Source organism: Tursiops truncatus, chromosome 3, assembly GCF_011762595.2.
Source record: "Tursiops truncatus isolate mTurTru1 chromosome 3, mTurTru1.mat.Y, whole genome shotgun sequence".
Lineage (NCBI taxonomy): Eukaryota > Metazoa > Chordata > Mammalia > Artiodactyla > Delphinidae > Tursiops > Tursiops truncatus.
Window position 1 is genome coordinate 58,668,571 of NC_047036.1, and position 13,514 is coordinate 58,682,084.

The window sequence follows — 13,514 nt, forward strand, 5'->3', positions numbered from 1 at the left end:
GTCCTTGTCAAACGCCATCGACAAGAGACCCTAGAACCCAGGTGGAAAGGACCTTACCAGATCATCCTGACAACGCCGACAGCCATTAAGGTGGACAGCATAGCTGCCTGGATCCATCACACGCACGTCAAGCCGGTGGACCCATTTTCTGACCTCATCAAGTCCACTAAAGCTGACGTCACCTGGACTGTTGACCGGAGTAAGAACAATCCCCTCAAACTGACTTTGCGCCGTACCCTCCCCCATGATGACCAAGGTACTGCTGATAGCCCTAATGATAGTCCTAACCCTCAACCCTCGGGCCACGAGAGGAGGATTCGGCCCTCCCCCCAATAAGAATACTTTAATACAACTACTATATGGTGCACCGTGCGAGTGCAGGGGAGGTACTATGGAGACTCCTGTTGTTCCCCGAGGGTATACTCATATGCAGGACTGCGGGGGCATAACTGCGTATCTTGTTCAGGAATATAGGGTTACCGGGGCCTCTCAAAACTGGCAATGCTACCATAAGCCTAAGCCACTTCCCCCTCGAGCTACTTGCCCCTGTTCTACCTTCCAGGAATCAATGCATAGCATGTGCTATTCCTCTTACCAGCAATGTATAGGGGCCAATAACAAGACTTATTTCACAGCCATACTACAGAATAATAAAAGCCCCACCATTAGTGATGATAATAAATACCTTCAGGCTGGATGCACTGGCACCCCCGGGACCCCGGTATGCTGGAATACCAGGGCCCCCACACATATGTCAGACGGTGGGGGGCCCCAGGACGCAGTGCGCCAGATAGAAACCCGAAGACAAATAGAAGAGGCCTATCGGCATCTGTACCCACAGCTCAGCTACCACCCCCTAATTCTCCCTAAGGTCGATCCCTCTGAATTGGACTCCCAGACCATGTCCATACTAGAAGCTACTTTTGCGCTTTTGAATACCACCAACCCCAACTTAGCACAGGATTGCTGGCTCTGCCTTCCTCAAGGACCGCCCCGCCCTATAGCCATCCCCACCTTCGCCAATTTAAATATCAGCGAACGATGTAACCCTACTTCACTCCCCGAGCCGTTCCCCATACAATTTTCAAAATTTTCAACCACCTTTAATACCTCATGCTTTGTCAAGAACGATTCCCTCTCTAACGCCAGTATTGACTTGGGAATCCTTTCATCCACTGGATGTAGTCAATATATCCCCGTGAACTCCTCCCTCTGTAGTCCTAATACCACTGTCTTTGTCTGTGGAAGTAACCTAGCATACACCTATTTACCCCCGAATTGGACAGGGGTCTGCACCCTGGCCACCCTTCTCCCCAATGTAGACCTGATCTCGGGAGACACCCCGTTGCCCATTCCCAGCTTTGACCTCTGGGCAGGCAGAACCAAACGAGCCATTACAGTCCTACCCCTCCTGGTAGGATTAGGAATTACAGGAGCTGTGGCCACAGGGAGTACAGGTCTTGGGGTCTCCCTTCACTCCTATAGTCAGCTGTCTAGGCAATTAATAGAAGATGTAGAAACTCTCTCTGGGACCATTCAGGACTTACAGGACCAATTAGATTCGCTGGCCGAGGTGGTCCTACAGAATAGGAGGGGCTTAGACTTACTGACAGCTGAACAGGGTGGGATATGCCTCGCCCTAAAAGAAAAATGTTGTTTCTATGCAAATAAATCAGGCATTGTAAGAAATAAGATCCACCAGCTCCAGGAAGACCTAGCTCGCCGCCGGCAAGAATTAGCGGATAATCCCCTTTGGTCAGGATTTCATGGGATGCTCCCCTTCCTCCTCCCCATCCTGGGCCCTCTACTATGCCTCCTTCTCCTCCTCACTATAGGCCCCTGTATACTCAGTAAAGTCATGAATTTTGTTCGCGAAAGAATAAATACAGTCCAGCTAATGATATTAAGAACACAATATCAGCCCTGCGAGGCCTCAGAAATTGAAGAAACGGAGCCTTGAGGACCCAAGATTGGCTCCTCTGGTTCATGAGAAAGGGGGGAATGAGGGGGCTATGTTCTAGTTTGGTGAGAATAGGACTGAGTTGACGCCCTGCATTCAATTTGTGCTTTTCCTGGAATTTCTTTTCTGTTCTTTCCGGAGGGGGAGGGCCGAAAAAAGGACCATTCCAGGGCGCGGCGCTGGGCTTGCCACATTTGGGAGCGCCGCCTGAAGTTGGGCGCACAGCCTCCCGACGCCCTGCCGTTGGGCTGGTGGAGGCCGCAGCACTGCTAGGGTTGTATCAGTCCTCCTGTTTGCACTATTTCTTTTTGCGACCATGGCCCCGCCTTAAGTATTTCTAATTAAGAAACAAAACCTCAGGAGACCGAAACTTAACCAGCCGCTCTCGCTTCTATAATTACGCCTGCTGACCCCCCCCCCCGCAACCGTCCAACCAATCAGACGGCGACTAGTGTCTCTGTTTAAAAGTCAACCAATCGGCGACTAGCGTCTCTGTTTAAAAGTCAACCAATCGGTGACTAGCGTCTCTGTTTAAAAGTCAACCAATCGGTGACTAGCGTCTTTGTTTAAAAGTCAACCAATCGGCGACTAGTGTCTCTGTTTAAAAGTCAACCAATCGGCGACTATATTTGTACCGGTCTATAAAAGAGCTGTACTAATCTCCGCCAGGGCCTCTTAGCGTCACGGGCAAGGAGTGCGCGGAGGTCCAGGTTCGAACCTGCAATAAATGACCCTTGCCGTTTGGCTTTGACTCTCGACTCTGGTGGTCTTGTGGAGGGGCCTCGCGACCTTGGGCATTTCACTTTATGTTTTTGTATTCAACAAATAGCCATCAAACACCCACTCTGGGGCTTCCCTGGTGGCGCAGTGGTTGAGAGTCCGCCTGCTGTTGCAGGGGACACGGGTTCGTGCCCCGGTCTGGGAAGATCCCACATGCCTCGGAGCGGCTGGGCCCATGAGCCATGGCCGCTGAGCCTTAACGTCCGGAGCCTGTGCTCCGCAACGGGAGAGGCCACAACAGTGAGAGGCCCGCGTACCGCAAAAACAAACAAACAAACAAACAAAAACAAATAAACACCCACTCTGGGCAGGCACACTACCAGATCCTGGAGAGACAATGATAAGTGGGGTCGCTACTCCATGGAACTTATGACACATAGGTAATCACCAAGTATATACTGAAAATGTGCTATGAGAGACACCCATGCCTTAAAATCAGGGCCTCTGATTTAGTTGGGCAGTGGGGTGGGATCAGGTTAGACTTCTCTGAGAAAATGACATTTGGGCTGAAACCTGAAGTTGAAAATAAGTTAGCTAGGATGTGTGTGTCTGTGTGTATCTCTCTGTGTGTGTGTGTGCGTGTGTGTGTTTGCAGGTGGGTGTGGCAGTTAAGTAGACCTGACCGGGCAGGTGAAGAGGCTAGGATAAAGTCTTTGGGGAGAGAAAGAACATTCTAGTTGCTGCAAGGTCACCATGGTGGGAGTTTGGGCAGTGAGTAAGGTGTGGAGCGATGAGGTTGGTGATCTAGACAGAGGCCAGTATTTGGAGGATATGTTTTTTTTATTTTAAGGGCAAAGGGAAGCCATTGCAATATCTGTACCCTTCTTAAAATATTCCAAATTTGAAAAGATCATTTTATGGACTATGGTCAGGTGACACACTGGATATTGCAGCAGTTTAGGGTTAAAATAATGTTTTATGAACTAGGATCGTGACAATGAAGTTGGAAAGAAATGAAGAGATGCAGGAGATACTTTGGTAAAACAGAAAGGTCTAGGTGATGGGCTAAATATGAGAGGCAATGCAGGAGAGGTTCTAGTGAAGGATGAGTCCCAGGTTAGTGGCTTGCACTACTAAATGGGACCCTTCTCTGAGGCAGGGAACATCAGAGGAGACTGCACCCCGACATGCCCTGCTTTAGTCTCAGGAAATCTCTCCAGCTGCTCTCACTGGGTTTGGTTCCTTGCATGGAAGGCCATGAGTGGTCAGTCTCCTTTCGCCGGAAAGTGATCAGTTTAACCCCAAATGAGCCTAGATTTTACAAAACAAAAGCCAGGAAAGGGGGCTGTCTTAACGCAACATCTCTTTTTGGTCTTTACTACACAAATGCCTCTGAACAAGGACACATAAAAACTTTTCTAAATGGGGAAGGGAAAATGCTGGGAGAAAAAAAGACACTGGGTAGTAAAAAATAAGTAGGAGGACTGTGGGATACATGGTCCTTGAACTCAGTGGAAAAGTCATCTCTCTGATGATAATTCCCAAATAGGTCACATCAAATTAATCACAAGTCCTATTGATCCTGCTTCCTTAATAGCTTATAAGTTAATCCTGTCACCCATAGCTTCATTTCACTGTCTTAGTTCAGAGGGGTGGTGTGGTTCTCATTACGTCATTACCTGAATTGCTGTAGTAACAATCGTATCAGGATTGCGTTTGGCTGCATGTAAAAGAAACCCAAACACAGAGTCTTAACCAAAGAGAAATTAACAGCGCAGAGCTGGTGCAACAGCCCAAGGAAGTTACCAAGGACAGACCAACAGCCTCCTAACTGCATTGCAAGTGGGAGGAGTAGTGAGAATGCAGGGCAGCATCTTATCAGGAAAGTGAAACATTTCTAGAAATTCCCAGCAGAATTCTACTTTTGCCAGAACTGTTGTCACAGCAGTTTCAAGGGAAGAGAGAAATAATAGATACTTAGCAGTTTTCTTTTCATTTTTTAAAATAAGGATTGGATAGGGCTTCCCTGGTAGAGCAGTGGTTGAGAGTCCACCTGCCGATGCAGGGGACACGGATTCGTGCCCCGGTCTGGGAAGATCCCACGTGCCACCGAGTGGCTGGGCCCGTGAGCCATGGCCACTGAGCCTGCGTGTCCGGAGCCTGTGCTCCGCAATGGGAGAGGTCGCAACAGTGAGAGGCCCGCGTACCACACACACAAAAAATAAATAATAAGGATTAGATAAAGATGGATAAAGAATAGGTCACTGATAGCATTTGCCACAGAGGCCTAACTGGTTTCACTGTTGCTAATCCTGCCCCTTTGGGCAAACCTTCTCCCTGTGTCTGCTAGAGGCATCATTCTCAAGTCAGATTGCATCATTCTCTTGCTTAAAATACTTCAGTGGTAATCCATGGCTTTCAGGATAAAATTCCAACTCCTGGCTTAGCACACAAGGCCCTCAGGATCTGGCCCCCGCCTCTCTCTCACTGCATCTCCCCTTTCTCTTCTGCAGGCCTCACTGCTCCAGCTACTCCTGCACATCCCAGAACTGACGACGCTGTTAAAAATCCACACATTTGTATGCTCATCACCGTCTCTCCAGCGTCTAGTAGTGTGCCTGCCCAGAGTGCACACGTGACAGCTCTTTGTTGAATACAGAAAATAATAAAAATAAAATAAAGTAAAGGAAGGAGAGAGGTAGCTTAGAATGAATAACAGGCTTCTGGCACAAGCACCTAGGTGAATTGCAAAATTCAATTCAGCTTAATTCAGTTTAATTCTTTTATGAAATAAAGCACAGGGATATGTGTATGCATGCTAAACAGATTTGGAAGAGGTACATTCTCCTTTCCTCGGTTTTCTGAGGACTCCCACAGGCTTCTCTGGGGATGCCATTTGCCATTGTACTATAACATATGTTTTTTAATTAACAATAAGGTTTTTGCCTTCTTGATAAAAATCTCAAGGTAACCTTTTGAGGGATCATTCTACCGAGAGACAGTCTAGATTGGTCCCCTAGATGAGCACATTCAGCCTGCACTTTCAGAATTCAGCCTTGACATACAATTCATCTGCCCAAGTGGGCTACTATTATAGCCTTACCTGGATTACCTTTCCCCTTTCCTTCCAAGCTCAATCCTAGTTTTCTTCAGACTTCAGTGGGGGTGTAATTTCTTCCTAGAACTATTTCTGGGTCTCCTTTTCCTCTCCTAGTGTTTCCCGAGTTTACCTCTGTCTTAGACGGCACTTCTCACACTACCTTCTTGTCATTGGCTTGCTGGGTAGTGAGCTCCTCAAGGGTAGAGGCCGTGTTTCACTGATATCTGTTCTCAGCGGTATGTGTCGTCAGGCATCGTATTCTGAAGGAGTGAATCCAGCCCCACCTGGAATCATTGCTCCTCTGTAGAGTAGATGGATGTAGAGAGCCGTCCGTGTTGCTTATATTTAACAATCTCCTTTCCTGAAGGAGAAGCCAGAAAGTGAGAGACGATTCTTCAGTGGGGATCTTTGGAGTAGTTAAGAGCTTCAAACCTCCTTTTTCAGAGAGTGTTTTCCAAGCCAAGTGGGAAATAAAACTTTCTTGAATCTCACTTTCTCTCCTTACATCGTATATCCAGCCTTGGTGGAAATTCCAAAAGGTAATAAAATAAATAAAGCACAAAGAAACAGAAAGAGAGTTTGTGCCATGAATTCCTACATTAGTGAGAAGTGGGCAAACATTGTCCCTCATTCATTTCTAAAGACTTCATAGCCTGTTTTGGGCTGAATGCTTGTGTTTCCTGTCCTCAGTTCATAAGTTGAAGCCCTAACCCCCCAGCGTGACTATATTTGGAGTGAGGGAGTAATTATGGTTAAATGAGGTCATAAGTGTGGGCCCTGATCGAATAGAATTAGTGTCCTCATAAGAAAAGAAACCAGAGAGCTCCCCCTGCCCACCTGCACAGAGGAAAGCCCACATGAACACAAAGAGAGAGGGTAGCCATTTGCAAGCCAGAAAGAGGAGTCTCACCAGACACAAGATTGACTGGACTTGTAGCCTACAGAACTGTGAGAAACTAAATTTCTGTTGTTTAAGCCACCTAGTCTATGATATTTTGTCATGACAGACTAAGACACAGCAGACTAAGACACAGCCCTTGGAATATACTTTCTCCACAGTGAGTATTCAATAAGTATTTGTCAAATGTGCACATATATAATGATATACCTATAAAAAAAGTTTAAAAATAGCTATCTGTGGGAATTCCCTGGTCGGGGAACTAAGATCTTGCAAGCTGTGTGGTGCGGCAAAAAAAAAAAAAAAAAAAAAAGGTACCTGTGAAGATTGTGACTATGGGTGATTTTCATTTTTGTTATTTATATTTGTATAATTTGAACTCTTTATGGGGTAGGTATATTATACTGTAAAATTTTTTAAAAGCAATTTAAAAGTCATAACTAGCTGGTTTGATATGCAGAACAGACCGGGATGTAATCATGGGTCTTGGAGACAATGTTCTGGACCTTAGAGCAGCAGACACTTCCTGTGTGGGCTGCACACGATGTCTCCCATCAAGGCAAAAGCATCTGTGGGGGTGAATTTCCCGAGAGTCTGCTTAGAGGTACTAGGAAGGAGAGCGCAGGTGTGAGCTCTGCAAGGCTGGGGTCAGTGTATATTCCCAGCACCTAGGATAGTGGCAAGTGGTAGCGAATATTTATTTGCTGAGTTAAAAAAATGTCCATCATTCTACTGGTTAAATATGAAAAGAGTAATAAATATTTGCAGGACAATCAAATGAATGACTCAAAGGCACCTCAGGCTTAAAGTGATTATATTTCTTTTGAAATTTGAGAGTGACAATATCTAACAAAAGAGTCAAGTTATGGGGGATCTTGATAGGGAAACGAAGGAGAGTGGGGTGTGGAGTGCACAGTTCAACCTAGCTTTGTGAATTACTGAGCTACTGTCTCTTGTTCTCTTCAATAAGTTTTGTCCATGTCCAACAGCCTGTTCTTATGAGGCCAGGACAATTGTTTGGAGGCTCTAAGATTGAAATTAATGAAACTGTCCACTCCAGAAGATGCTGCTGACTTGTTGAAACTTGAGCCCAATAGACTTCAGATTTTGATATAATATGTGTGCTAGGAACCTCTTGTGGTAACTCTGTGTACTTCATCTTTTAGCACCTAGAAAACACACACACACACACACACACACACACACACACACACGCACTCAGAAGTGAAATGATTATTGTTATTTGGGGAACAAGCACAAATTTTTTTTTTTAACATCTTTATTGGAGTCTAATTGTTTTACAATGGTGTGTTAGTTTCTGCTTTATAACAAAGTGAATCAGCTATACATATACATATATCCCCATATCTCCTCCCTCTTGTGTCTTCCTCCTACCCTCCCTATCCCACCCCTCTAGGTGGTCACAAAGCACCGAGCTGATCTCCCTGTAAGTGCAAATGTTACATGTTAAAAATGTAGAAGTACAGATGGTCAGTAAACGTCTAAATTTTTTTATATCTTTATTAATTAAAGAAATGTAAAGTGTGTGTACAGGGGCATGTGCGTGTGCGTGTGTGTGTGTGTGTGTGTGTTTAGTACTGAGTTTTAAAGAGAGTCATACCCAGTACTGGGATGAGGAAAATAGGCGTTAGGCATTCCTTTAGGCTTGGTGGGAGTGTACACTGACATAACAATTAGTAAATTAGGTCTTAAAATTGCTTTAAAATGTTCACATTCCTAACCCAGTAGGTCTACTTCTAGAAAATTTTCCAGTGAAAATGATTGAGGGAGTTCCCTGGCAGTCCAGTGCTTAGGGCTCCGAGCTTTCACCATGGCCCTGGATTCAATCCCTAGTCAGGGAACTAAGATCCGGCAAGCCAAGCAGTGCAGCCAAAAAAAAAAAAAAAAAAAATGTTGAAGACACAAGTAAGTTTTTCATATTTGCACATTGTATGGCAGAAAGGGGGAAATGTGCAAAAATAGGAATATGGTTAAATAAATATTTCCACATAAAGGAATATTACTTAACATTTAAAATTGTGTTTCCAAGTAATATTTATTGACATGGAAGCATATAATATAATGCTTATAATTAATGCTAAGAGAAAATTCTAATTCGAAAAGATACATGCACCCCAATGTTCAAAGCAGCACAGTTCACACTAGCCAAGACATGAAAGCAGTCTAAATGTCCATCGACAGATGAATGGATAAAGAAGATGTAATATATGTATATATATATGTATATATACACAATAGAATATTAGTCATGAAAAAATGAAATTATGCCACTTGCAGCATGGATGTACCTAGGGATTACCATACTAAGTAAAGTAAATCAGACAGAGAAAGACAAATATTATACGATATCACTTATACGTGGAGCCTAAAAAATGATACAAATGAAATTATTTACAAACAGAAACAGATACACAGACATAGAAAACAAACTTATGGTTACCAAAGGGGAAAGGGGTGGGGGAAGGGATCAATTAGGAGTTTGGGATTAGCAGATACAAACTACTATATGTAAAAGAGATAAATAACAAGGTCCTACTGTATAGCACAGGGAGCTATATACTCAATATCTTGTATTAAATTATAATTGAAGAGAATATAAAAAAGAATATACATATATATAACTGAATCACCTTGCTGTACACCAGAAACTAACACAATACTATAAATTTTTTTACTTCAATAAAAAATACAGTGCTATGAGAGTAAAGCAGAATTACAACTGTAATACATATATCTCTATACATACACACATATGATGCAGACAGATGAAAGAGAGAAAGAGAGAGAAATAGAGAGACAGAGAAGCTGGAAGGAAATCCACCGATATGTTAATAGGAATTATTTCTGTTGGGAAGTGTTATGATTCATTTTCAATTTCCCTTCCTAAACCTTTCTGTATTTACCAAAATCTAGACAATGAACATTATATTAAAGAATTATGCAAATCATACACATATATTCTTATTACAAAACATTAGTTTGACTTTAATTGTTTTTTAACTTATAGAGGTACTACATATATTGTTCTAAAACCGGTTTTTTCATTGTATGCTTTGGAGCTATTTCTATGCTAGTACTAATAGTTCAAACTCACTTTAATGAATATAAATTTTTATTTACAGAAAAAGGTATAATTTAAAACTGCAACTGTATTCATTGCTATCAGTTCAGTTTCAGATACATCCTTTGGGGTGGAATATCTAGTTCCACCAAAGAGGATGTGAGAGGTTTGATGAGGTCATCCATTTCCTCTCTAATGAGAATCTAAGATTCTATCTTAGAAAGAACTGCACTGCCTAGTGAGCAGATAAAGTACTTAAAAGCAGGCATCTCTGCTGCGACTTGGATAAGCGCTCAGCACGTTGTTTAGGCTCCTTTGTGAAGCTGGAAGGTTAGAGTTTGCAGTTACATGAGTTCCTTAAAGGAGAAGGTTGTATGAACCTAAAGCAGTTTGGTTGCAACTTGCAACAAAAGGTATATTATTTAATGTAGCGGAAACTAGAAGTAAGAGCCCCTCTCAAAAAACATAGGTAGATCTTTAAAATTAAACACACACACACAGAGGAAAATATTCAAGCAATATAAAAACATCCTCCTACCTCAGATCCCCAGTCCACTCTCCAGAAGGAACTGTTAGCAGTTATTGATGTATTATTCTAGAAGTATTTTATTTTATATCAAAGTAGTGAATACAAACATATATCTCCCCCTCTTTACTAAAACACAAGTGGAAGCCTACTATATAAATACTCTTTGGCATCATGCAATTAAAAAAAAATCTAACAATATATCTGGTAAATGTTTTTTTGTGTTTGTGTGTGTGTGTGTGTGTGTGTGTGTTTTAAAAACATAATGGGATTTCAGTAGGATTTTAAAAGATAAGTTGGGGAAATTTACATTTCTGGCAATACAATTGATATCCTGGAAAATGCTTCTGCTATAGAATACCTATGAATGCTAAATAAAATGCAATATATATATATATAGATAGATAGATAGATCCAGAGAGATGAGTGAGTGCTGAAAGGTGCTGCCCTAAGGCATCTGCTTACCCTGTATGCCACCTAGTCCATGATGTATGGATGCAGTACTTAAGACTGCTTGCTGTTTCTAATATAGCAGAATAGTTGATGCTGTCAGAAAGTTTGAAACTCAGGCAAAACAGAGATTGATCTGTTCCTACTGAATTAGAGTTTCACATCTTTTACCATTGTTTGAAAAGAATTACTAGAAGGGTACATAGTTTGTCAGATTAATTTTAGTGCATGGTAGTATTTGATGTAGTTGTGTTTTCCTTAAGCATTTTGATTTCCTTTGTCATCAAGTGGATTTATGATTCACTCCATATTTCTCTTGTTAAAGTGCCTTTTTTTCTGTATTATACTCTACTATAGAAGGTAGTTTTAAGAAACATAAATGCCACTCTTGTTATAAAATCTTTTTTGTTTGCTTTGGTTTTTAATTGTGGTAAAACATACATAATATGAAGTTTACCACTTTACCATTTTACCTTTTTTTTGCTGCACCACGCGGCTTGTGGGATCTTAGTTCCCCTACCGGGGATCAAACCCAGGCCCTCAGCAGTGAAAGTGCAGAGTCCTAACCACTGGACCACCAGGGGATTCCCTCATTTCACCAGTTTTAAGTGTACAATTCAGTGGCATTAAGTACATTCACAATGGTGTGTAACTATCAACGCTATCATCCAAACTTTATCACCTAAAACATAAACTTTAACACGCAAACATAAACTCTAATCATAAGCAATAGATCCTCATTCCTCTTTCCCCCCAGCCCCTGGTAACCACCATTCTACTTTTTGTCCCTATGGATTTGCCCATTCTAGATACCTCATTTAAGTGGAATCATGTAACATTTGTCCTTTTGTGTCTGGCTTTTTAACTTAGCATGGATGTTTACCCTTATCGTAGCATATATAATCCACGTACTCATCCACGATGAAGCAAGCAAGGTTCATCCGTGTCGTAGCACGTATCAGAACTTCAATCCTTTTTATGGCTAAGTAAAATTCCATTGTTTGTATATACCATTTTGTTTATCCATTCATCTGTTGACGGACACTTCAGTTGTTTCCATATTTTTGGCTATTGTGAATGATGCCGCTATAAACACTGACATACAAGTATCTGTTTGAATCCCCATTTTCAGATCTTTCGGGTATGTACCTGGGAATGGAATTGCTGAGTCATATGAAAATTCTGTTTAACCTTTTGAGGAACCGCTAAACTTTGTGAGTGACGGCACCATTTTACATTCCAACCAACAATGCACAAGGGTTTTAATTCCTCCACATCTGTCAATATTTGCTGTGTTCTGTTTTTTTTTCTTTTTGTTAAGTAATAGCCATCCTAGTGGGTGTGAAGTGATATCTCATAGTGGTTTTTTTTTTTTTTTTTTTTTTTGGTGTGCGGGCCTCTCACTGTTGTGGCCTCTCCCGTTGCGGAGCACAGGCTCCGGACGTGCAGGCTCAGTGGCCATGGCTCACGGGCCCAGCCGCTCCGCAGCATGTGGGATCTTCCCAGACCGGGGCACGAACCTGTGTCCCCTGCATCGGCAGGCGGACTCTCAACCACTGCGCCACCAGGGAAGCCCCTCATAGTGGTTTTGATTTGCATTTCCCCAATGATTAATGATGCTAAGTATCTTATTGGCCATTTGTATTATATTTTCTTCAGAGAAATTCAAATCCTTTGACCATCTTTTGGTTTTTGTTTGTTTGTTGCTTGGCTGCACCACATGGCTTGCAGGATTTTAGTTCCCTGACCAGGGATCGAACCCGGGACCCCTGCAGTGGAAACATGGAGTTCTAACCACTGGACCACCAGGGAATTTGTTCCTTTGATGATTTTTTAATTACGTTGTTGTTTTTTGTTGTTGTTGAGCTTTAGGAGTTCTTTATATGTTCTAGATATTAACCTCTTACCAGATATATGATTTGCAAATATCTTTCTCCCATTCTATGGGTTGTTTTTTCACTCTCTTGATCATGTCCTTTGATGAACAAAAGTTTAAAATTTTGATATAGTCTAAATTATCTATTTTTTCTTTTGTTGCCTGTGCTTTTTGTGTCATATCCGAGAAACCATTGCCAAATCCAATGTCACAAAGGTTTTTCCCTGTGTTTTCTTCTAAGAGTTTTATAGTTTTATGTCTTATGTCTTTGATTTATTTTCAGTTAATTTGTGTATGTAGTATAAGGGTCCAACTTCATTCTTTTTTTTTTTTTTTAATTTAAAAATTTTTTGGCTGCATTGGGTCTTCATTGCTGCATGCAGGCTTTCTCTAGTTGAGGCAAGCAGGGGCTACTCTTCACTGTGGTGTGTGGGCTTCTCACTGTGGTGACTTCTCTTGTTGCGGAGCATGGGCTCTAGGCACATGGGCTTCAGTAGTTGCAGCATGCAGGCTCAGCAGTTGTAGCATGTGGGCCCAGAGCATGTGGGCTTCAGTAGTTGTGGCACTCAGGCTTAGTTGCTCTGCAGGATGTGGGATCTTCCCAGACCAGGGATCGAACCTGTGTTCCTTGCATTGGCAGATGGATTCTTAACCACTGCGCCACCAGGCAAGTCCCAACTTCATTCTTTTGCATGTCAATATCCAGTTTTCCCAGCACCATTTGTTAAAAAGACTGTCCAGGGCTTCCCTGGTGGTGCAGTGGTTGAGAGTCCACCTGCCAATGCAGGGGACACAGGTTTGTGCCCCAGTTCGGGAAGATCCCACATGCCGTGGAGCGCCTAGGCCCGTGAGCCATGGCTGCTGAGCCTGCGCATCCAGAGCCTGTGCTCCGCAACAGGAGA

General features: G+C 42.6%; 1 protein-coding gene across 1 annotated transcript; it reads left to right on the forward strand.

The window, feature by feature from the left end:
• Nucleotides 1–391: 391 nt before the first annotated feature.
• LOC117311870 (syncytin-1-like) lies at nt 392–1,960 on the forward strand. The gene has a single exon (XM_033855046.1). It carries the CDS (start codon nt 392–394, stop codon nt 1,958–1,960), a length of 1,569 nt encoding a protein of 522 aa, XP_033710937.1.
• Nucleotides 1,961–13,514: the final 11,554 nt, after the last annotated feature.